We start from the raw sequence: 25,582 nt of genomic DNA on the forward strand, positions 1-25,582 counted from the left end.
GTATGAAGAAAGTTATGTTTTAATATGCGTCAGTGGCCCTCCACCATTTCCCCACAAGACGCCAAACAATCTGTTTTCAATTGTTTTGAGTATTTAACTTTAAAATGAACTTAAACTTAAAAGACTGCGTGCAAGTATAAACACAAGTAACGTGTGCCAATAAATGACGGGCAAGCCTCAGAATTCAGAAAAGCAGGTGGAATTTGAATGAGTCCTCAAAACAATAAACTAGGGCCTAATGTTTTTATTCATTGCGTTTATATTTGAATGATAAAATCTCACAGCGCACCTGAGTGCACTCGAAAGCTCCGCCAGGGGTCAATCAGCACTGTTCAACTGTTACCTGATTCTCTCTGATATTCAGTGCATAAAAGTGAGTATTTCAGAAAACCTAAATTGTAATGAGATCTTAAAGGTGCTGCGAAGGGCTTGTTACAATCGACAGAAAGATAACTTGAGTTGAAACCAGAGAAACGGGGATCATTCCGAATAGGAAGTATTGGAAGATATTTTGGTCAGTGGCCAGTGTAGATAATGAGCTCTTTTGCTTTGATGTCTGAGTGTGTGTGCGTGTGCGTGTGTGTGTGTGTGTGTGTGTGTGTGTGTGTGTGTGTGTGTGTTCATCCCTGTGGTGAAGTGTATTTTTACACCTCGTTCTTCTCATATCTGTTAATTACTCCTGATAATTCGTAGTGCAGTTGCCAATACTTTACATCTGCTATTGTGTGTCTGTGTTTATTATGATGGACAGGGTGAATCATACTTCATTTTAAACCAAACAAACTCTGCTCTTGTTCTCATTGCACTGAAAGTACACTTTTTTTCATGTCCTGCTCTTTTCCCCCCCGAATCTTTGGGTACAATTGCTTCACTCATTACTCACTCCTTCCCTCTTTCTCTCAACTGTCACATAGGAAGCCCGCTTATTTACCAAGTTGGTGAATGAATGTATACATGAATTCTCCCCCCCCCCCCCCCCCCTACTATTATCTTTTCCTACAAGTCTCATGGAACATTCATTTCTTTTTCCTCCTACATTTTGCTATTTCATCTTCACGTTTTGTCTCCTTTTTCCGTCCTCCTCCCTATCTGTCTGAAACAGTGTTTGTTCCCTCACGACTGCTCTGCGGGCAGAGACAACGCACTGAATAAAGTTGCCGGCAACTGAGGAGAGACGGATACATTTGAGGTGAATAACGGCTCTTTGTATTCAGCAGGAATCCCCTCTTACAGAACAGATTAACTCCGTTCCCGTTCTGTCTCGCGCTCAATTGGAAACGTTTCATAAAAAGCAGCCTGAAGCATCGGCAGCATGAATTAAATTGTTGAAAAAAGCAAAAGTTACAGACCTTTTTTTTTTTAAATGCGAGGCAGGTGTTTCTCGTAGGCGTTCACGTCGTGCAGAAATCCATCCCGTAATGTTTGGTGTTTCCAGCCGAGCAAACCAGGTCTGTTGCCCCTGGGATCTTCCCTATGAGTCTGTCCACTCTCTCTCTCTCTCTCTCTCTCTCTCTTTCTCTCTCTCTCTCTCTCTCTCTCTCTCTCTCTCTCTCTCTCTCTCTCTGTCATTCAGTGTTACACACAGGCACTACAGAGACATTGTCAGATGTGGATCCTCTATGAATGGGCTCACATTCACAAGGGAACACACACATACACAAGGTCTGTAACTGAGAGGCTGTAACTAATGATTAATGTTTTTTATACTTGAGAACTGGTGAAGAGGAAAGAAGAGAAGAGAGGGAGTAGTGCTCGCTCTAATCACATCCTCTCTCTCTCTCTCTCTCTCTCTGTTGTCACTCCCTCCGTCACTCCCTCACTCTGCCCTCCCACTCCCTCTCTCTGCTGCTCATCACCTTTCAATAATGACCACATTAACAGTCAAATCTATTCTGTGTTTTTTGTGCTCTCATTTTCACTGAGCAAACAGTCCTCGCATTTAACAAGCTGTCCATTAACATGTGCGGACAAATAGCTAGATCAATAGACATGCACCCATAAACGGTTTGATAAGTCACCAATAAATCAATATTTGTCATTACACGGACACCCGCTCCCACACACCCAATCGACCCTTTGTTTCGCTTCTCTCAAGTTTACGTGAAGGACACAGCCTTGCTCTCTGCTCTCGGCAAACTGCGTCAGTAGACGGTATCCAGTGGTGAGCAATAACCGGCTGCCGTCGTGCCGACAGACTGAACTGCTCAATCAGATGAGACCCCAAATCAGCAGATGAATGAGAAAGGGCGGCCATAGAAAAGAAGAAACACCCCTCTTCCTCTCTTTGCAGCTCTTCTTGCCTTTCTTCATCTCAAAGCTTGTTTTTTTCTCCTCTCTTTTTCTCCTTCTGAACACGATGTCTCCTAACAGCAGCTCAGCACATCTATTCTGTAAAAGTGCACACATCGTTCTATACAAATAAAAAATGACCATATGGACATAATATGCAGAAACTAATTACATATGAAATAAGATCTTTTTTTCCCCAAAATGCTCTCCATATGTTTTCATCAATCAACAACACAGAGATGATTCTGTTCTCAGAAGTTAAACTGTTCAGTGAGCATCCCAACATTATGGTCTCCTCATTAAAAGGTCAGTTCACCCAAATTATAAATTATAATATTTTCTCACTCACCTCTTGAGGCCACTACCCAATACAATATGGCGGCGGGGTTTGTTTGTTATTGATTATAAGTGGTGGTGCCTTCAGCTGAATGCTAACATCATGCTAACATGTTAATGCTAGTATGTTTGCCATGTTCACCATCGAAGTGCTAATTAGCAGTAAACGGCACAAAGTACAGTTATGTAATTAGTCTCGCAGGTATTACATCGTCTGGGGACAGTAAATATTTGTACAAAAACCTGTTACTCCATCAAGTGGATGTTGAGATACTGGAAAATAATGACCTGCTGGTGTGATTAGAAGGTCAGAGGATCACTATTAGTCAGTAGAATTTAATATTTGTGGCAAATTTATATAGCGACCCATCCAATAATTGTCTAGACATTTCATTCTAAAACACAAATGACAACCTGCTGATGGTGCCAGACGACAAGCCAGAGTCACCAACGTCATTGAATTCATTCATCTGGGGACCATTAATGTCTGTACATCCCATAATTGTGGAGCTATTTCAACAAGATAGTCGGCCCACCGAGCGACAGATCTATCAACATACTGACTGAGCGCAAAGCCGTGCCGCTCACAGAGACAGTGTTCGTGTTACTTTGGAGAATCCACAGAACAAGCTGTCAACACAACAATTCTTCGTATTTCTTTGATAGAAATGAGTTCAAGTGGAGGAAAGATTTTTTTTTGTAATTTGTGTGAACCAGCCCTTTAAAGTGCTTTGCTTTGATTGTAAGAGTATGTGAACCGCTTGAAATGCAGCTCAGTCGCCTCTGTTCTAAAATAGATCTTGCGCATGACCCTGAATCTCACGCATGAGCTTGTTAGCACCTTGATGGTTGGTATTCATGAAGGTGTTAATCGTGTGGCAGACGACACCTGTACCTGCTCTTTGAAGGGGAAAAGGTGCCTCCGCCTCCACAGATGCCTCTGTCCTCCGCCATCTGCCCGCCGACACAGACACCAGAGGGGAATAGCAGCACTGGAGAACAGAGAGAGTGGAGGTGAGAGGACCATGACTTTATTTCACACCCAAATCCAGCTTTCACTGACATCACATGGCTGATATTCATGTGTACTTCACACAACATTTGACAGGTCTGGGATTCAACTGATGAGCATGTATCCGTTTGTGAATATTTCCTTAATCTGAACCACCCAAATGAAAAATACATATATATATTTATTAAAATATTTTTAATGAGACGCTTAAGGCAGTTTCGCTGGTGTTGACAGTGTTGAGAGAGAAACCAAGGACAGAGGGCAGGAACATGATTTAATTATTCAAATAATTATTTCCCCTGACCTCCACTCTGCTAATCACACTCTGCAAGACCATTTCTAAATCTATTACAGGGAATCGTTACACTCACCCGATTCTCTGTTTTTCCTAAGGAGGGAATATGTTTGGGAGAGCCAATTATGTCTCTGTGACAACATGTGCTTGTTTCTGTGCAAATGTGTGTGTGTGTGTGTGTGTGTGTGTGTGTGTGTGTGTGTGTGTGTGTGTGAGAGAGAGAGGACTGAAGGATGGAGATAAGAGCTTTGGCCTCAGCTGGTTTTTGTAACTAATCCCAGAAGGCGTGGCCGCCAATTCCGTGTCATTCCCTGATATCCCAGCCTGCTCTGACTCCATGCCATCCTAACACTGCCCTTGTGAGGACACCAGTCTCTGCACTGCATGCTAATGAGGGGGAGACGGCAACGAAGGGGGTGCAATTGCATTTTGGGACTATTTTGGGCTCAACTGTGTGTGTGTGTGTGTGTGTGTGTATGTTTGACAAGCTCATTCTGCTAAACTCTGGGGGGGGGGGGGGGGGGGGGGAACAACTTTAAACCCCCAGATAACAGGAAGGTGTCAAGATAATAGTTGCAAGTATGTTGGAAGTTCTGGTTATTGTAGATGCACTGCCAGATATGCGTTACATCTCTCTGGTAATCTGTAGCAATTTGCACTGCTCTGAGAGAGAAGCTCACAAAAGCAAGACTTTGATGAGAGCAGGAGAGCGGACCGTTTCACTTGACTTCTCCTGATTGCAAGAGAAAGTATCGCTCCATCCCTAATCTGTGAGAAACAGTAAGAACGTAATATATATTGTCCTCGTCTCCGAGATGTTGTGCAGAATTATTTGTGACGTTCAGTTTGGTTTTTTAAAGATTTTGCAGAGCAATAAATATGCACAGACTGTACTGCAGCTTTTGGTCTCGTGGCAGTGTCATGCCAATCAAAAAGATTTCCACAGATCTGACGGCGGGGTGCAGAGAAAACATACTGAGGCATAACAGGGACACACTCACACAGAGACACGCAGGACAGTAGCCTGACAGGCGAGTACTTGGCTGGAATAACAATGAGAGAGATGAAAATAGGATATTGGTTCTGGGGGGGGGGGGGGGGTAACGGGCTTAAACGACAACACACGTGCAAGAACACGTCTGAGCAAGACGCCTTTAAAGTGGACTGAAATCATAGCTCTACTGAAACCTTTACCGCTAAAAGTCTGGGCAATTCTGCCTGATCCCTCTGAAGGGTATACACTCTAAATTTATGAAAGGAGAGAAGAAAGAAAAAAAATGTCCTCAAAGTCAGATTCATTTGAATATATGAATAATTTAGTGCACCAAAAGATTTGAGGCCCTTAAATTGCAAATAAAAAAGAAAAAGCCCGTACTCTTCCGACATTCATAATTCATACGTACCATGGCTCAGGCATGGAGAGACAGGGAGATATTCCATGCACGAGTTATAAAAAAAAAGGTATAGAGAGGATACAAGGACAAAAAGACACGTTGTCCTTGTGTATAATTAATTACTGAGTCGGTTTATGGCTTTTACATTTCAGTCAATCTGTGAATATTTATTTCTCTCCCTCTCTCGCTGTTTTCCTATAATTCACTCCAAATAGTTAATGAACCGAAAGCAGACCCTGAAACTAAACAATTAAACTTCCATCATGTCGACAGATAGTGGAATTTTAAAACAATAGTTTGAAACCGGGAAAAGCCGATAGACGATTAATCGACCAATACCTATCAAGAGCTGGTAGTGTTGCAATATATATTCAAGAGATAACTTTTGTCAAGAGAAATAAACTGAAAACATGTCAGATATGAAATAGGTTGTTGCTGGGAGTGCAAAGTTTGAGCCCACATTTTCTCCTGTCCTAAACGGTCCTATCTGGTCCTATCCGGTCCTATCTGGTCCTATCCGGTCCTATCCTGTCCTATCTGGTCCTATCTGGTCCTATCTGGGCCTATCCGGTCCTATCCGGTCCTATCCGGTCCTATCTGGTCCTATCCTGTCCTATCTGGTCCTATCTGGTCCTATCCTGTCCTATCCTGTCCTATCCGGTCCTATCCTGTCCTATCTGGTCCTATCCTGTCCTATCCGGTCCATTTTCACAGATATAATGTCCAATCAGCGGGTCAACCTCTAATCATTATGGTTATTACAACATGCTGTGATATTCTATAATGTGTTACCTTCTAGTTATAGATTGGCGTGTGTGTGTGTGTGTGTGTGTGTGTGTGTGTGGTGTGTATAATTAGCAGCATAATTATTCCATAAGACAATGAGAGCTCCCAGTCTTGACGTAACACCCCCCCGCCGCCCCTCCGCAGCTCATTTTCTTTTCATGCCCCCGGCTCATTACAGTGATGGGCCTTCTAATGGAGGAGATTGGCACCACATTTCCACATCATATCCCTCAACAAAAGGTCCTTTGATTCGCATGAGGATCATTAAATAAAGCATTATGATAGCACAAAGACGGTGTGAAACGTGTCACTTCCAGACAGCAGAGAAAGAGGATAGATCTGCTGATAGGTGAATGGTTGATTATGTTTAACTTGTGATCACTGCTCCTCATGTTTGATGTATATAGGTTGTTGATGTTTGTCAAACGCTTTTTAAACTCTCTGCATATTAAATCATTTTGCACTTTTTACTTCACTGATGCCCCTGCAGCTTGGCACAGATCATTTTACCTCTTCGGAGTTCTGTTAGTTGTCTCGTGTTGCTTTGAAAATTTAGACATCAAAGTGCTGATTGCTAACTTGCTTTAAGAGCCAATAAATACTACTAATTGACCTTTAACCCAACATGACCCATCTATGTAACAGTGTTCAAATTAAGACTTTTTCCATGGGGCATTTGCATTTATTTGTCAAGCATACACACACACATATACAGTACATAACAGATTGAGAAGGAGAGCAGAGTGCAGAGATATCAACCAATCAAAGTACAATCGTGTCCCCGTGGGAACAGACAGTAGTTTATTTGGCATGAGCTGACAGAGAAAGTTGCAATCAGCCAATTATCTAGATGTATTCTGATGATGTTGAGTTTTCCCCGAAGTGACTGGATATTACTCACACTCTCTTTGAGTAGTCATGTCAGTGGAGGGTTGTTGGTAAAATGACAGATACTAAGAAGATAACTAATGGACATTGACTGTGATTCTTAAATTTGCGTTGAGTGATGATCAGCTGATCAGCTTCTATTCCTGCAGAAGGTTATGGGATCCTGTTCAACATGGATGCACCTCAGCGTATTCATCTCTTTATCCTGCAGGTCAGGAGCCCGTTTCAGACGATCTCGGCTGTGAGCCCCCTGAACAGGGGTAACGCCGCTGGATGAGGGTGCGGCTGAGAGATGAGACGTGTCCATCCCCAGCTGGGAGGATTTTCCTGGATGGCACTGTATTTTAGAGGTGATGCTCAAACCCCTCCCCCCCCCCCCCCCAACCCATCTGGCCCAAGCCTGTCACCGGCAATACATCACGTTCATGAAATGGCAGCAGCCCAATGCTATCTGTCATCAGCAATCTGCATCTGCTCAGGGACCGAACGGAAATGAGGAAGAGGGATGAAGACAGAGGAAGATAGAGAGACTTTGTGTCCCCCGAGCAGGTGCCATGTTTGTGTGTGTGTGTGTGTATTTGCTCATTCCCTCCTTTTAGCACAGTGTGACCAGATATCGATTTATTTTTTTGAGAGGAGAAAATAGCCACAGCAGGCCACCTTATCTTTCATCTCTACTGGACCAAATAGGTGAGGATATTTCATCGGTTCTGTGTTAGAACAAAGTTCCAATGCATCTTATCTGTCAGGGAGAAGAGCACTCGCTGTACCTTGCCTTGGCACTCGGGGCAGCTGGTATTGATATCTGTTTCAGCTTCACAACCTGAAATGTAACCCAAACGATACACTACACACACGGTTGGGAAAATGTGCTGGAAACACCTGAAGAACAGCAGCTGCATAAGAGACACATTCAGTAGGACTGAGAAAAATTGCTTCACTATCCGAAACTTTATGATCCCCTGTGCCGACAGCAGTTTATCATCTTGTAAATATAATCTTGTTAGAAATAAATAAGTTGTTGAGTCATGATTTTTGCCCTGTAAATACCAGAATCGATTATGGGTAATATTGTCTTGGTTGGTATAAAAAACATATATTTTTTCAAGTGTAGTTTTTGTAGCAGCCCAAAATAATAATTTTTAATAAGAACTTTTTTGTTCTTTTGTCTTTTTTGTTCTTTTGTCTTCAGGATTCTGCCCTCCAAAATGATCCCGTGGTTTTGGAGATTACACAGTTTATCTTTTTGTCTTTAACACATCAGACCATTATTGTTTAAATATCGCCGTGTCTATTTTGATATAGAATCATAAGGAAGCGTAATGCTTTCACTTGAGCAATAAAATGTTTGCTCTGTTTTCTGAATTAACGAGATTATTATCTCGGTATTTCTGAGAAAAAGTTTCCATGAAAAGGAAATCTGCTCTGTTTTTCAGAATTAATGAGAGATCGATTTCTTAGACGCAAACGTGTCCCACCTGTTTATTCCAGCACTGAGAAAGCTGTGAAGAATGACGGGACTGCGACTGAGGTGCAATAGCCTGACTGTCTCTGGAGCCGCAGCGTAGCCAGCCTGAATACCTTTCAGATGCCACATCTTTTGTCTGTGAAGCGTGCCATATCGGTTCAACTGATGCTGGAGAGAAAAACTTTCCTCAGAATTACTCAGATAATTAACTCAGAAAAACAGGGCAAATATCTAGTTTCACAAGTGAATGCATTATGCTTCTGTAGAACCACACTTTGCATACATACACTGTTGATGGGATTTCCATTATCATGAATACAATTTTGTTAAGTTGTAATAAAATCTGTCTCTGACATAATAACTGGAACATATGAACGTTTTATATGCTTTTGTGGTCTGGAAGTGTTTTAATTTGGCAAAAATGTTGGCACCTGACATAAAGCAAAGTTGCATTCCTGCCAACACTTTCTGTGGGTTACTTGGGTTTCTGCTTGATTGCAAACTCTTTGGGGGTAAAATGTCCCTCTAAGATAAGTGTATGGTGTTTGACCAGGATAGAGCTGAAACGCGCTGTTATGGTCAAATGAGGAGGGTAGACAATGCTAAATGCACACACAAATATATTGCACAAAAAAACGTAAGGAGCCTTCCATCAAATACAGCTGTCCAGAAAGTATAGGAGTGAAGGTTGGCTGAAGATTGAAGAAGCAGCCTTGTGACCAAAAGATTGCAAATTGGAATCCTTAATCCCCTGTTGCTCCACTGGAGCTGCTCAGTGGCGGCATGAAAACACAATGGTTAATGCTCCTGGGTCCTTCCCAGCTTCCATACTTGACTCTATAGTTTACTGCCTGTAGTTGTTGCTGTGACTAAGATGTGATAATAATAATCATCAACAACAACAACAATTTCAGGCAACTCTAAACATCCACTTGGTTTGCAGGCAAAAAAAATACACACAGTACTTTGAGTGACTTTTAATCAGACGAATTATTCACTGCTTTGCACCATCTTAGTTTAAGTAAGCAAAGATGTTGTGGTAATTTGTCAAATTGGATTGATGAGTCACAATGTCATAACAATGTCATATCAGTTATAAATCAATCTGAACTTATTCCTGTTATTTGACTTCTTAGGTTGTAGCCTTGTGATAGGTCTCTTCATCTTTATGGTTACATAATCTGACATAATCAGATATGTCAAAAATCAGCTTGATTCCCTGCAAATGAAAAGCATGAGACCGTTATTACTGAAGAGAAAAGCTGCCACCTGATGGACAATGCAGAACCTGCAGGCGCTCAGCAGGCTACTCTCCCCTCGGACAAAACATGAAGCTTTCTATGTTGACTTTTTTCTTTTCTCTTGTTGCGCAATATCTATTTTTTATTGACTTCAAATATCCTATATATTTAACATAGTTTTTAATTGAACTGGGTAAATCGTGTTTCCCCATGTACTGTCTACAGAATCAGAATCTCTAGTTCATTCTAGCTGTGTTAATACTCACTATATAACTCTGGTGTGAGCAGGGCCACAGCACGATATATCTCTGTGTTATCTATTGAAGTTGTCAGTTTGTTATCTGCAGTCGATCTTGGTGTTATATCCTGTTCCTGTGCTATTTTTAGTGTACCTATCCTTGGGACAGAAAATCATGGCCACTCCTCTGACGTGGGATGCAACCACACGGCAACAACAAAGGCCACAGTGGCACAGTGACAAGTACGGTAAATAATGCAGTTTACAGTTAAACCCCAGCTGAGGACCAAACTGACAGGAAGTCATTTAGCCAGAAGCAGCATTGCTTTCATCCTTAAACACATATGTTTTGGTGTGTAAAAAAATCAGCAAGATGACTAACTGCAGTCAAGTACAAGGTGCCAGTTTAAATATAAAATCCAGATTTGTGAGTATGAATAAATCACAGTGAAATCTACGATGAGCTGCATTAATAATTACATTATTTCACCTATACTCAAAGTGTGACACTGTGATTCATGTCCAGCGACTTATCAAGAGTCCATACATAGTTCCATAACATGGTGACAAACGCTCCCTTCAGATCAGAGTCTCTAGAGATTCATAATCTGACGTTAACTGTATCTAGTTAGAAGAAAAGAAAAGAAGTAACTGATTTTAGGAAATATATTAAAACAAATGTCATAAAGTTAAAATATCATTTTCAGATAAGTATCTCATGCTTTTCATTGATTTATGTTGTGATTTTTTTAATTTACTCACACGACTTTGTTTTTGTTGAAACATCTCTGAGCAAAGTCAGATATGAATTTGAGTTATTCAGAAAACAGTAAATGTATCAGCTTCCTCAATGTTGAAATCGAGTTTCTCTTACAAGTAGCTAGTACAAAAAACATCATGCAAAACCATAGTCAAAACAGAAATCATGTTTTTATTACTAAATAAAAATAATTGAAACTACAGGCTTCCAGACGCACGACGTCGACTTCGACGTCAGTTATTCGGGCACGTGATTGTCCAGAGAACCGTTCAGAGGAAACAGCTGATCCGTCTACAAGGAAACTTCCTCGCCGGACCATCAACACCCTCACACACAGTGAAACGGCTTTACATCGCTTGAACACAGCTAGAGGGCGCTGTTTGTCTACAAAGAGGCAACAAAACAAGAAAGTTACCGTCAATGTCTCGGCTGTAGTGGAATGCACAGGTCTTACGCGTCCACCTCCCCAACCTAACGTTAAACTGTTACACTACGGTGGTCGTGATTATGGTGAGTTTGCAGTGAATAACAGATGATAGTGTGATTTGTCGTGGAAACCGACAGGAAGCCACTAGTGGGCTGTGACACACTCATGTGATGCAGTTAAATGGCAGCCAGTCGTTTTTCTGTTTGTCTTAACTTGTGTGTTTGTGATTGATGGGACACTGAAAAGTTATTGTAGCCATGGCAATGATGTTTCTTGCAAATCTTCAGTGAATTGTAATAAGTGAACACTTAGACTTCATTTGAATATCGTTACATAAAGAATGACTTATTGTCATAATAATATTTAAAATTAAAAAAAGAAAATACATAATTTACAATAGATTTTTTCTCTTGTTTACTATTAATTTAATTGCCTTGCAACCCCTTTCAGGGTCTTAATCCCATGTTGGGAACCACAGGCCTACTATAAGTACAGGGAACTAACAAATACCACATAATATGCGCCACTTGTCAGATGTATATTTAATTATTTGAGTACATGTTTAACTCTTATTTTCTGTTACTTTTCCTTTCTTGTATTCCATGGTGACCACCTTTATCTTTTTCTCATCTCCTTGTGTAAAGATGAACTTCAGCTCAAATGCCCATTGCGGCAGTCACACTAGCAAAGAGAACATTCCAGCTTCAAGCAAAACGGATGCTCTGAAGGTCCAGCGACCCAAGCAGCGGACAGTCCTCGGTGTGTTGTCAGAAAATGAGCAGTGTGGTCGATCGCTCAGCCAGGTCAGTGAGAAAGGCACAGTGGAGAACATTACATTTTGTGATTTTCAACTCAATTTCCCCTCACAGAACATTCATATTTCAACTTGGTGTGGCAATCGTGTTGATCCCTTTTTCTCCACAGGGAAGCCAATTTTCCAAACACAGTTCAATCTCAGACAGCTCCCAGCTCGCCTTCCTTGGCCGTTCCTCCACTTCCAACTTTGATGTGTATGTTGAGGAGGCTTGTGAAGTTGTTCTGGCGGCTTCCGGTCAGGAAGTGGTCTCAGACAGCTATTACCTAGATGGCAAAACTGCTGCACTGCAACATGAAGAGTTGAAACTTCAGCTGGAACTCAGTTCAAGTGAGTTTTGGCAAATACAAAGACACCTACCAAGACTTTATTTCTTGGTCAGTCTTTATTATCTTTACCACTGCTGTTCATTCTTGTAGGTTTATGCCAGGATGCTTCTATGCAGTCTGAACCAGATACATCCTTGATGTCAGAGGAGGTGCTTTGTGTTTCAGAGTATGCAGAGGACATTCACCTGCACTTGAGGGAGAGTGAAGTGCGTAATTATCTGAACTATGAGGACTAAATCATTTTTTTGATGGGTAGCATTAAATGCATTGTAGTTGTGATGTTTTGCTCCTCAGTTCATTGCAAATACCTCATAATAACTGTTTTTGTCCCTGATGCCAGATGAGGACCAAGGCAAGGCCAGGCTACTTAGAAAAACACCCAGAGATCACCAACGACATGCGGGTCATCCTGGTGGACTGGCTGGTGGAAGTCGTCCAGGAATACACGCTTCGTTCTGAAACTCTGCACCTGGCTGTCAACTATTTGGACCGCTTCCTCTCCTGCACGGCATACGTGAAACGGGGCAAGCTGCAGCTGGTCGGCACAGCTGCATTGCTAATTGCTGCGTAAGTACATGTTTGTGTTTTCTAAATCTTTCACACGTTTCCTGTTCAGTCCAGTCACTGATTTGTTAAAACCTTTTGTGGCCGTGGTAAGGATCACCTTATGGAGTTGTAGTGACTCAGTGATTGATGACGATTTACCACCTGATGCCGCCTGATCTGTCACCTTGTAGAAAATACGAGGAGATCTTCCCTCCGGAGCTGAACGAGTTTGTGCACACCACGGACAACACCTACACTAAGAAGCAACTGGTCCGGATGGAGGATGTTTTCCTCAGAGTGCTGGCTTTCAAGATGGCAGCCCCCACCACAAACCAGTTCCTACGCCTCTTCATGTCCATCCACTCTGTCTGTGCCAACACAAAGAACCTTGCCCTTGTGAGCAGAATCAATAACTCAAATGCCAGCCAGATTAGAAATGTTGTGCCCACTGCCTTTGAAGTTACAGTTTCCCATGTCCCTTTATCATATTTGCATTTGGTGATGTGTGTTTTTTTCTGCTTCTAGTATGTAGCAGAGTTAAGCCTGCTGGACATTGATCCATTCCTACAGTACGCCCCATCTATAATAGCAGCTGGAGCTTACTGCCTAGCCACTTACACTGTTAACAAATCTCTCTGGGTAAGTTTGTCCAGACCAATGGCTTGAGATGAGATTTTATTGGGGAATTGGCCAAAACGTGACTTTTTAGATTATTGTTTTTCTTCATATTTTAGCCTGATTCCTTACATACCTTTACTGGCTATACCATGGCTGAAATTGTGCCTTGCATCACTGACCTCCACAAGCTATACATGAGTGCAGAGAGTCGCCCACAACAGGCCATCAGGGAAAAATATAAAAGTTCCAAGTAAGGTATAGTTGATAGTTGTCGTCTTTTTTAAAAGAAGTTTAACATATATGTACCTTTGGGATCTTTCGTGTGTAGTTTGCCTGGGTTGTTAATGCACCTTGACAATTTGAGATCTCTGAATGGATGTCTTTTGTCTCTCCATTTACAGGTATTGTGGTGTTTCATTGCTCACCGCACCTGCTGATCTGCCATTCCTATGAATAACTGCCCCACCCTTCTTTGACGCTTCTGCCAGAACATAATTAGATTGAGAACAAAACAGAAACAGCTCATTCTACAGCCAATCCCATACACGCCACACTCCTCTGGACACTTAATTACCGTGAGTTTATTTTTCAGCATAAATTCATTGTTTATGCACATACAATAAATTATTTTTAATAAAACCTATTTCATGACTGAATAATTTTAATACTTGCAGGTGTTCATGCAAAAGGTTTTTAAAGCTGGTACGTCATCAGTGGTGATGTATATTTTATATATTTTATTTTATATCAGAATTGTGCTTGAATTACACCATCTTTCATATATTTTAGAGTGATTTAAAAATATATTGATATAGACTTATTTTTCATATATCATATATCTGAGTAAAATAAATTACTACATGTAAAGGAAATGTGTTTTATTCATCCCAGATTCCTAGACATAAAGTTTTTTTAAATTATTTTTATTTGTAGTAGCAATTTTAACGCGTAGTTTATGGATTTTATTTTGAAAGTGTTGTCCGGAAGCCATTTTTGTCGCTCTTAATGCTTGTGTGTCACTGCTGGGAGGTGCGCTATATTAACGCAGAGAGTGAAGTGAACACCTGTTGATGTATGCTGGCATTTTCCTATCTATGAAAGTACAGAAGATCATTTGTTAACTGAAAGAGTCTCTTTGAAACCACTTTTTTATTGTTCGTTTTTTTTTGTTTTCTTTCCCGAATATTCAAGTTCAGGTAAACCCGATTTAAATTCATTATTTATTGTCTGTCAGCCATGAAAAGGTATCATGATTTGAGCATTTGATACTGAGATGTGGTAACTCTGCTATTTTACATGTGAATCTGTTGACAGAGGACTTTTTAAGAAAGCTCGCAGGCAAATCTATCTTGTTGTTCAGGTTTAACCTGCTGTGTTCTCTAGCTCCCGGTATTTAAAACCCGTCATAGCCGCGGAGATCACATTCTGTAATGCGTACCTGTCAGTGTTGGGAATGTATTCAAGTTGTCCTTCTGTCTCACTGTTAGTTATTCTGTTTTTTAATCCCAACTGTCTCCCATTCATTTCACTGAAATCAACATTTTATAAATCATTAAGCCTAAAAACAAACTATAGTGCACCAATAACTCATTATTCAATATTAATAGTATAATTATATCAATGTATATAAACCTGTCATTTATCTACACAATTTTAGGATTACTATAAAAACCTTGAAACTGCAGTTCCGACTTTTGTCTCACTTTGGAGATAGCACTCTTGATTTGCGCTCTTTACTTTTTAGTTTCTGTTTTAGTTTCTGTATCCCGTCTACTCCTCAGCATGACTGAGCCTGCTGAGCTGCTGCTCATCAAGGGCCAGTATGAGTTGGCGTTTCATTCTCTGAGCCAGGGGCTGTCTGCCGAAGAGGCCGGGAAAAGAGCAGAGGCCCTGGTGTTTTACAGGAAAGGTCGACAGCACCTTACCCAGGGAGTGGAAGTCCCCACTGGAGGGGAGAGGCAGCGGGGATCGGTCTGGGACACGGCCAGGCATCTTCAGCAGAGGATGGGGGACACTCTGAGGACTGTCAACACCCACCTCTCTGACCTCGAGACCTCTCAGCTGACAGAAGGATGCCAGAGGGTCCGCCTTTTGATGGATCTTCCTCCCAATCTTTACCCAGACCTGGCACAAAGCAGCCAGCCTCCACAGAGCTCCCTCAGCCATCTGTACCCCACTGTACCTGCTACCACCCCGAACACAACCCTAAACCCCCCTCCCAGCCCTCCTTCCCCTGACGTGCTGCACACGCTCCCTCCAGCGACTCCGGGAACTTTAGCAATGGCTAACTCAGGGGACCAGCCTCCAGCATACACACCACAGCCAACTGTCGGCCACCACAGTCTGTCCTACGGTCCCGCTAGAGGTGGCCTCAGGCCGGGGAAGCAGACCGGAGGAACGGCAGGAGGAGATGGAAACGAGCTGCTTTTCATCCCCTCTGGGGTGCAGATGTTTTTCGTGGCACCAAACGGGCAGGTCAGCTCCCTGTCTCATCCAGGTTACCTTCGCATCATCACATTTGCCAGTCAGCACAAGGGTTCCACTGCTGGAAGACCCTCAACATTTCTACATGTGAGTATACAGTGATAAGAGAGCAGGAAATCCTCACATTTTAGGAAAAAGAACTAGTGAATTTTTTCCTTGAAAAAGATACATTTATTATCAAAATAACTCTGATTCAATAGAGTAATCAATTCATTTACTAATTATTTCAGCTCTAGTTACAATGTCGTCATTGCCTTCAAACTCTAGATGATATTAGTTGGCAAGATACGAAAGAATTAGCGGTATAATGTTGCTCTTTGCGTTAAATAAACAATTAAAAAAGATGCATATTTTATATTCTAAAATGTGTTTGAGTTGCTTAACTTCCATCTGTTTTAGCATGCTAATAGAATACAAGTGTTGGAGGTTTGGCAAAAAGTGTCATATGACTTTTACAGCACAAGGTCTCATCCATATAAGTATGTGTCCTATTCATGTGAAGCTTTTTGACAACCTGCTACTTCTGTGTGATGATTTTAATATTGAGTCCATATAAAATGTATTAAGTAACAATATAATGCATTCTGGCACCTCTACAAAGTGCGTATTATGCTGTGCTGTATACTGCAGCGCTACCCATGACTTGTTTCCCACCAGACCGGGCTGGTCGGCTGCTCTCCTGTGTTCTGGCCATGCTTTGTTTCCCAGCAAGACAATGGTCCCATTAACAGATGACTCTGCGATTCTGTTGTGCTGCTGGTCAGTGTCATGAGCCCTCACAGGGGTCATTGTGTCGGGCGGCATACCAGTGGCACGATGCAGCAGCAAGTCTGTATCTGTATTATGTCTGTGTGGATGACTGACAGAAGGCCTGATGGGGCTAATGTAATGTGTCCTTGAGAGGGCAAACATCGGGTCAAAAGGAATAGGGGGACACTGTACTTGCTGGGACATGACAATACATTTGTATGCCCTTTTGGGCTTCACAAGAAAGCAACTTTTACATATGAAGTGAATTCGGAAAATAGCCTTGAACAAGGGATGAACTTGGGCATGGATGATGATCTTCATCACTTCGTATTTTTTGTGTGTCTTTGTGTTTTCAAGGTGTGCGACTGGCTTTACCCGCTGACGGCAGACACTCCAGTGCTACTGGCTAACTCTGGGATCTTCATGTTCCCTGACACCTTGTCAGAGACGCCAGGGTCCTACGTGGGCATAGTGTTGTCCTCTGAACTGCCTGCTGTACATCAAGAGACGTTTCGGGACCTCCTCTCGCAGCTAGTTGACCTTAGGGTCCAGGTCAGTCTTTACTGTCAGTATGGAGCAAATCAAATGTGAGGATGGATATGCATGTGGTTGGGGTCAATGCTTTGGAACAATATTTGTTTGAACAGAATAGGGTGTTTAAATTTTACCCACAGGTAATGTAAATACTTTAAACGACTACACCTTCTTGTAGAATCCAGTGTCTCACAGTGTCACTCTTCTCTTTTGACTGTTCAGGAGGAACTAAATAGTTGTTATGTTGTGGGTGAAAACATTGTTAGCCAGCTGAGTCATGGCTTATAGAAATGTACGTCACCTGTTTGGGTGTATGCACAATTTAAAAGCATCTTACAGTTTGTCCTTTCATGATAACCGATGACAAATATGACTTGATGGATCCCCTGACAGGGTCCAGAGGGGGAAGGGTCAGAGGTCATCAACCTGAGTGAGAAAATCCCCCTTGGTCCCATGAAAGAGCATGAAGGTCTTACAGTGCCAACAGGGACGAAGGACAAAGCACCACTTCCTGGATGGAGTGAGAAGATGGGGCAAGGAATCTTGATAGGTGTGTTTGTGTGAGCCTTAATAAAGGAAAAACAAACAAAGACAACATATCAGTGTACGCAGGCTGTATATACAGTACAGTAGATGTTCTCCTGTCTACAGAAATAGCCACTAGAGGGCATTGTTTACCTTTGCCTGAACCGGATTGAGTGCTGCAAAGAAAACTTTGTCCAACCATATCGTCATACGCATATATTAGATATTTTAACAGCACAATCAATGATATTGCTAATTTACATATAACACCTAAAATTATATTTAATGCCTGTAGGAGCTACACGGTTGAGTGTAGGGGTTGTAAAAGGAGCAGAGGCCACTGGTAGGGTCATTCATAAAGGAGCAGACAAGATCCGGGACCACATCACGCCTGAGGAAACTCCTTCAGAGGTCAACCCTCATGTCACCAAAGGTCTGCGGGTGGCTAAACAGGCCACCGGGGGTGCTGTTCGAGTCAGCCAGTTCTTAGGTGAGAACGTAAACTGTATTTGTCACACTGATGATGAAAATAAAACTGTCTTTTGGGTGGTAATCAAACTTTTCACATGGCTGAAGAAAACGCTTGATTTTTCCTAATTTCTTCCTTTTTTAAACTTTCATTGCATGTCATAGTCTCCTGTACATTGATATGACTATGTATCTATATGTTTGTACACATTTACAGTTAATGGAGTGAGTACTGTGGCAGGACACATGGCAGACAAGATTGCTCCCCTTGTGAAGAAACAGAGCTCTAAGCTGGTCCCAAAGTCTATGAAGAACAAAGATGGCAGACCTTCCAACTGGGGTGGAGCCAAGTTTGTGGCAATCAGCAGCATACACGGTATGTACCAATATAATAGAGATTTCAGGATCAAACATGAAGTGAAACTATATCACATATATTCATGTACATTGTCTTACACTGTTGTCACTATTGTAACAGACAAAGGTCACAAACATTGAGTCATGTTTTGACATTTGAAATATTTGGGTGATCCAAATCTTTCTTGAGTTCTCAAACATTTTCTTTTTTCTTTACACCCAAACCAGGTGTCTCTACTGTTTGGTCTAGTCTGGAGACCGGAGCAAAGCTTGTTGGCAAAAGTGTCACAGCAGAGACGGTCACGACGATGACATACAAGTAAGTTCTGACATTTCCCATTTCCACTTCTTTATTTTTTTAATAGAAACTTTCTCATCAATAAACTATTGCAGATCTTGTTTCCAGCCTTATTCTGAATCTATTTGGTTTCTTTAAACAACAATAGAACACCGGATCAGAAACAAGCCTACTGTGTTGCTTTCTTCTTGGTACGTTGGGAAACTGATCTGCTTTCACACCTATTTCTTTTCAGATTTAAGGTCTTAGAAAATCTATTAAAAATGTCCAGCAACATATGACAGCACGGGGGAGTAAAGGCAAAGACTTGTGAACTAACAACTGATCAACTCTTTCATGTACTGTACACTCTTTCATTAACCCATTTCGAGTCTAACCCTGAATGACATTCTCCAAATCCAACGCAATAGCTTCCACAGAATTGTCTTTTTTAATCATTTATATCTAGACATATAAACGATGTGTTTTGGGTTCTTTTCTGACTTGATGTAGTTTAAAGCTTTTGTTCTGTTTGTGGTTTTTTGGGTCTGGTATAACTGCAGCTACATGTCAGCTTGTGTTGGGTGGTGCTGCTCTTGCTGTTCATACTTTCTGTGGCCCCTTTCCTGGTTTCTTACTAATAAAACTACTACAAAGTCAAAAATGAGTTTTTCTTGGCCTTTGGTGTGTTGATGTGAATGACTGCAGTACCAATATCACCTATCACATTGCTCCAGCATTTTAATTCTGTACACACCCTCATTTATTTTTATTTACACCAAACCACTCTTCCCTTACTCCACCATGTTATTCGTGGTGAAGGTACGGTGACGAAGCAGGCGAAGCTACAGACAATGGTCTCAAGTCATTGATCAATGTTGGTGTGGCTGCGTACAACTTTGACAATCTGGGCATGAAAGCCATCCTGAAGACTGCAGGGAAGCAGACAGCCAAGGCCATGGCCAGGCCGAGGGAGCAGCCAGCACAAACTCAGGGAAAGGAGGTGCAGAAACGAGAACTTCAAGCAGAGACACATGGGAAGGAAAAGCAGAAGAAAATGGAGACTGAGTAGTCAAAAAAGGATTCCCACAGGAAGTTTAATGCTTTGCTTCAAGTGCTCTGTCAGATTGATGGAACAACTCATCATTTACATATTTATACAACAAAAATGATTATTTGTGAATGTAAAAAACAATAAGGAAAAATACTGGAATAAGTCAAAATGCAAATTTACTCCACAAGTTATTAAAGTTATTTATATTTAGGTGTTGGCTGCATTGTTTTGTGTTTCATGCATTCTTTTTTGTGGTAGTATTTTAGGTTGTCATGACGTATTTATATGTATATATTTTGTGTATATTTTGCAGCCTGTATGACAAAACAAGATCTGTGTAGTTTAGCTTATATTGACCACCTCTATGATCTGTATGAAAGTGTAATAATAATGTTAAGCAAAGCACACAAATGTTGTACACGATTATATAAACTGTACATTTTAACCATGATAACCAGAGATTCATTTTTTATATTGGATGTTTCTCGAAAGGTGTAGATGGACAAAACAAAATATCAGCTATCTTTCTTACACACGTGCTGTTGTTTTTCCAATTAAAATAAGATAATCTGTGAGATAAATCAATTAACATTTATAGGTCGTTAATGTTAACTGTTGAATAAAGAGCTCGGTATACAGAAGTAAATGTAATGCCTAATTAAGCGCGAAAATCACTATGTGACGAATATCATTAGCGAGTTATTTATTTGCACATTTATTCGTATCGTATTAAACCGTAAAGAGGTCTTTATTTTTAAATCCCCCGCTGATCTGCGCCATTATATCCGAGGCCACCCGCACGAACCGGAAACACTGGTCTCCATGGACACTGCGAGGCACAAACTTTTCTTCGATTGATCTCAGTTTTTCTAAAAACATGACTGGAGATAGCGACTACAGCAAATACGACTTGGCACGCCTGCAAGCAGAACTTGAGCAAGAGAGGGAGATGAAGTAAGTTAGTTCGAAGTAAATGCATTACTTTCAAAGTTATCGAGGAGATTAAATGTTATTTTAACCCTCCAAAAACAGAGAGATGCTTGAAGAGTCCGTGTCAGATCTGCGGAGTACCATGTGCGAACTGCAAGAAAGACTGCACAGTGTTGACGGGGAAGGTTAGTAACCTTTAAGTGTTTTTCTTCCTTCTATATAACGTTAGTTATATATCTGTCACCTTCACCTACAGTGGCCAGATGTTACCCAACAATCCACTGGTTTCAGCCCAGCACTGTAATGTCCCGAATGAGACAATGGTGTGACAGCTTCCTCTGCTTATTCTGTAACAGGAAATGAGTGGAAGACAAGGTATGAGACACAGATCGAGCTAAATGGACAGTTGGACAGACAGATGTCACTCATTCATGAGAGACTGGAGGACCTACGAGGAAACCCCATGGGTGAGTTCACAGGCTAGTGACCGCGTTCAAAGGGGTTTAATGCTGTAAGTTCATTTGTTAGGTTTTTATTTGAACATGTACACATCAAATCAAGCTGTTCACAGCAGTTACATACCTCAGAGGACTATACAATACATTCCTAGTGATTATTTTAAATCCTAAAATCACTTTCGGGCAAGCTCAAGATCTACACATGAAGCAGCTCAGGGCTGGTATGGCGTGTATGTCGTATATGTATATTCACCCCTCTCAAGCAAGTATGTGTTTTAAAGCATGCACACATAATGCTCACACACACTCTTGTTTTTCCACAGATCGATTGGCCTCCATCCGATCCTATGATGACATGTCAGCAGTGAGTGCAAACGTGTTCATTTTCTACTGAGCTTTTTCCTTTTCTCTCTTGTGGTATTGGTGTCATCAGAGTTTTTTCTTTTTTCAAATGCAAACCCTCAAAGGTATACTTTTTTGTGTCATATCTCACAGGTGCTTTATTCTATCATTCCAATTTTTTTTTTGTCCCTAATGACTAATGAGTGCTTTTTAAAATGATAGTTTTAAATACTTAAAGTGTTGGAGTCCTGGGGGTCAAAAGCACCCAATTGCAGCCTTTGCAGTATTCATGAATACATCAATTATTTTGTCTTTCGATGACATTAATTAAAGTCATATTTTTTTGAGAAGAAATAAGTTAACATTTTGTTTCTTACAGTAGTTTATTTTTGTCGGTACCCCAGTCGTTGTATGTTGAATATGTTGGTAGGATGAGGGTTAACAAACAAATGGGGAATGAGGGGAGAAAGCAGGAAGGACAGACAAGATTGTAACACCAGCTGCTGTCCATCCTCCCGCTGATCCAGGCTGAATCCACCACAGTTTAATCACAGCACTGTAATCACAGGATTACAAACCATGGGAGAGTAATGCACGCTAATTACAATGCTTTAGCACACATGAATGCACAACACTCACTAAAAGGTTGTACAATGCAGTCTAAATATGGATCTGTGTGCCTTAAGGCAGAACTAACAGATGCTCATTCTTGATTCCAAGGAGTGACTGTCCCTTTGTAGACGAACTGTGAGCATGACAGTAAATTAGACGTTAGACATTAGTATGTTTGAAGAATATGGATTTTATTTTTAATGGCATGTCATAGTGTCTACAGCTCCCAAGAAAGAAGCTTGAACATTTCACCGATAGATTCTGCAGCATCATACTAGTGTCATCATGCTAGTTTTGACACATAAAAGGTGGACAACGCATATTCATATGCATATGATGGACCACAGTCTCATAATTATGAGCCTGCTAGGTGTACAAGAGAACAGGAACAGACAAGGATTATAAGAAAACGAATGGATATCATAAATAATTTGAATCCTTCTTCCACCCCTGACTGTAACATTTCATTATTAATGAAATACTCAGCAATTGGCTGATCGAGCACCGTACAGGTATAATGCATAAATATGCTTAACATATAATGCTGCGTCTTTAATCACACTGATTACAGTGGTTTTCATTAATGCTGACAACAGCTGCTTATTGATCCAAAACTCAGATATACCAAGTCTCATTGCTGTCCTCTGGTTATTGAATAATGCCTAAACCATTTTGTGCTCATCATTTCTGCATGAAGTATTCTCTTATTGTTTAATCCTCGTAGAAAGCACCATTTAATTCTATTGATTTGTAATTAGACATCAGCAGTGCAACCTCTTTGTTATGAATGTTGCTAATTGATGGAAACACTTTGCCGCAGGAAACGCTGAGACAGCGTCTGAAGCTCCTGACGGAAGAGAAGTCTGACCTGCAGAGTCAGCTGATGGACTGTCATGGCAGAATCGAACAGGAGGGAAAGGTGTGGACCACTGCTCAGTTTGAGGCATTTTGTGTTCAGTATTGTTGAGGGTCATAATGTCTGCTGGTCCAGTTTTATCATTTCTCAGACAAGCAGCTTACATTTTGTTCCAGGTATTACATATTTCAGAGACAAATTACCATCATTAGCAAAGGATTGAAAAAGATTTGGCTGGAATGTTTTACATTCTTTCTTTCTAACAACCATTGATGCAAAATTGAATCCTAACCTTTGTCCTGTACTGCTACGACCAGGCCGGTATGCTCTTAGTTTGGCGTCTCTGTTCTTTGTTTATTGTTCTGCTCAACAAACAGAAAGATATTGAGTAGAATAAAAGTTTAACACGCAGCATGCGCAGCCAGCAATCCATGTTCTAATCTGTTGCTCATTAACACTGAAGACCTCCTGAAATAATACACACAGGCAGCGAACGCATAACAAGCACTGCACTCTGAGCAGACAGATTACTACTGACAGTTGGAACAAGTGTTGTCCATGAATGGAGGAATGTGACAATAAGGCCCTCTGTTTCTTTCCAATACCAGGCGTTTCATAAAACCAATGATGAGAGGCGGGCATACCTTTCAGAAATTGCTAAGGTAAGCATTCTCTTTCATCCATGCCAACAGTAGTGCGAGCAAGGAGCTCTCAAACCAAACCGATTGACCGCTAATTAAATGTATGCCCCACTGAAGAATAGCTGTCATGGTTAAACTGTACTAAAGGATAATTCAGTGCAGACTGGCGTGCTCCCTGGCTTTTCTGTTTCAGGCCGAGTTATGGTTTCTCATTCATCCTCCAGTGCTGCGCTCGCTTGTTATATAACAGCTGAGTGTCTGTTCAACCACCAAAGTGAGTCAAGGACTTTCTGTCTGATTGCTGCAACAAAACTGGTTCCTGCAGGGCTGAAACGGACGCAGCTGCAAGGAAACTACTTTTTTCCCCTCAATATTTTTTCGCAAACAAATCTTGTGACAGCATTTGATAGCTCACGCCTGCCGTAAACACGAAAAGCACACATGCATCTGCTTACACCCAAAAACAATATTTGTGTCTGGAGTGCACTTGGTGTCATTACTCATTAATTGTCCTCCTCTGACACAGCTGTCCTCCACCCTTGAAGCCCAAAGAAGACAGTACTCCACCCGGCCACAGAGGGTTCACAGTTACATCAACTGTGAACAAAAATGTCTGTTGAGTCTAAAAGAACATCAGGGGCTTCACATGGGTAACCATTGTTTGTTTGCTCTGAATATGTTAATTTGATACCAGCTGTTTTTTATTAAATATATAACTTTTTACTTGATTTATTTATAAGGAACCGAGTACAATATTTTATATGAAGTAAATGCTGCCATTTGATGTATTTTAGTCTTAGAGTTACAAGAGAGCTAATATTAATCTGCAGTCCATTGGCAGATCACAATGAAATACACAACGTACGATATAAACATGGAACTAAAATGACCAAATTAAAAACGGCAAAAGTACATATATTGCTTTTAACCAACATTTTTATTTACCATTCATGCTGGAACTCCAGTTGTTATGGAAGATATTGTAGGATGCCCTCCAATTGAAGGGAGACAAAATCACATAACAGGAGAAACCAATATTTTAACATTTGATGCAGAAGACAAACTAAAATCAGTTTATTGATATCCATGACTCTTAAACTATGCTCACTACATGATATACTGTAAGTAAATAGTGTCCTTGTATCCGTGTATATTGATTAGCTTTGCAGTCCGACTTGATTTTGCAGTTAGTGTACTGTTTTGATTTGCAGCTAATAAAGTAATCATGCTGGACAAATGAGCTCAGAAGTAATAAATTAATACATTCTGAGATGTATCTTTTGATACTATTGTTGCAAGATTTGAATTGAGAAATGTGTTATTTTATCTCTCTGAAGCACATTAATAGAAAACATTTTGTATCTGTTGCATGTTTCTGCTAAACTAACTATATTTTCTAATTGCATAGAGGGAGGCAGACCAGCAGGAAGGCAGAGGCTGGTTCTAAGAAAGGAAAAGAGAGAGAAGAAGAAGATGGAGGAGGAGATTGTGTGAAAGAAGGAGGAGGTGGTGGAGCAACAGCAGAGAGAGGAGAAGAATATAATTCCAAGAGGGAAAGCGGGTTACCCACACTAAAGTAAACGACCTGAAACACAATCCTTTAAAAAAAACAGGTTATCTGACTTTGTTTACATTTCTCAAAAGACGATTGTGAGGAAGGTTATTTAGCCATGTGCCACAGTCAGTGCTGTTTTATTCCGTGTTCCTTTTCAATTGATGAATACAGTGGTATAACATGTTACATTTATAAGTCTGGCATTATTATTTCCTTATAAGTTTTTTTGTTTCAGCAAAAAGAGTATGTAGGAGGAATATTACAGGGTCCGAGGGCAGCACGGCCATCTCCTAATGTG

At 41.0% G+C, this 25,582-nt stretch overlaps 3 protein-coding genes across 3 annotated transcripts; all 3 read left to right on the top strand.

Annotated features, from left to right (window-relative positions):
• The first annotated feature begins 11,778 nt into the window (after positions 1-11,778).
• Positions 11,779-13,894, top strand: ccna1 (cyclin A1). The gene is made up of 8 exons (XM_076102193.1): positions 11,779-11,937; positions 12,059-12,278; positions 12,368-12,483; positions 12,618-12,844; positions 13,015-13,219; positions 13,349-13,462; positions 13,558-13,691; positions 13,843-13,894. The coding sequence occupies exons 1-8, from the start codon at positions 11,779-11,781 to the stop codon at positions 13,892-13,894; spliced, it is 1,227 nt and encodes a 408-aa protein (XP_075958308.1).
• Positions 13,895-15,135: 1,241 nt separating this feature from the next.
• On the top strand, positions 15,136-19,908 carry sparta (spartin a). Its single transcript, XM_076101454.1, has 7 exons — positions 15,136-16,012; positions 17,033-17,227; positions 17,603-17,759; positions 18,030-18,224; positions 18,420-18,578; positions 18,788-18,878; positions 19,659-19,908. The coding sequence occupies exons 1-7, from the start codon at positions 15,224-15,226 to the stop codon at positions 19,906-19,908; spliced, it is 1,836 nt and encodes a 611-aa protein (XP_075957569.1). The 5' UTR covers positions 15,136-15,223.
• An 859-nt stretch (positions 19,909-20,767) lies between these two features.
• Positions 20,768-25,309, top strand: ccdc169 (coiled-coil domain containing 169). The gene is made up of 8 exons (XM_076102779.1): positions 20,768-20,844; positions 20,923-21,005; positions 21,177-21,287; positions 21,602-21,642; positions 23,053-23,151; positions 23,697-23,750; positions 24,256-24,340; positions 25,140-25,309. Exons 1-8 carry the CDS (start codon positions 20,768-20,770, stop codon positions 25,307-25,309), a joined length of 720 nt encoding a protein of 239 aa, XP_075958894.1.
• Positions 25,310-25,582: the final 273 nt, after the last annotated feature.

The sequence above is a fragment of the Anarhichas minor genome, unplaced genomic scaffold, assembly GCF_050575085.1.
Source record: "Anarhichas minor isolate MPS153535 unplaced genomic scaffold, ASM5057508v1 ptg000027l, whole genome shotgun sequence".
In the NCBI taxonomy this organism is placed as follows: domain Eukaryota; kingdom Metazoa; phylum Chordata; class Actinopteri; order Perciformes; family Anarhichadidae; genus Anarhichas; species Anarhichas minor.

Coding starts and splice junctions, on each gene's coding strand:
- ccna1 (XM_076102193.1), top strand. CDS start 11,779: ATGAACTTCAGCTCAAATGCCCATTGCGGCAGTCACACTAGCAAAGAG. Junction 12,845..13,014: donor GCTGCATTGCTAATTGCTGC/GTAAGTACATGT, acceptor GTCACCTTGTAG/AAAATACGAGGAGATCTTCC. Junction 13,463..13,557: donor CTGTTAACAAATCTCTCTGG/GTAAGTTTGTCC, acceptor TTCATATTTTAG/CCTGATTCCTTACATACCTT.
- sparta (XM_076101454.1), top strand. CDS start 15,224: ATGACTGAGCCTGCTGAGCTGCTGCTCATCAAGGGCCAGTATGAGTTG. Junction 17,760..18,029: donor GGGGCAAGGAATCTTGATAG/GTGTGTTTGTGT, acceptor TAATGCCTGTAG/GAGCTACACGGTTGAGTGTA. Junction 18,579..18,787: donor GGCAATCAGCAGCATACACG/GTATGTACCAAT, acceptor CACCCAAACCAG/GTGTCTCTACTGTTTGGTCT.
- ccdc169 (XM_076102779.1), top strand. CDS start 20,768: ATGACTGGAGATAGCGACTACAGCAAATACGACTTGGCACGCCTGCAA. Junction 21,643..23,052: donor CCTATGATGACATGTCAGCA/GTGAGTGCAAAC, acceptor ACTTTGCCGCAG/GAAACGCTGAGACAGCGTCT. Junction 24,341..25,139: donor CATCAACTGTGAACAAAAAT/GTCTGTTGAGTC, acceptor AATTGCATAGAG/GGAGGCAGACCAGCAGGAAG.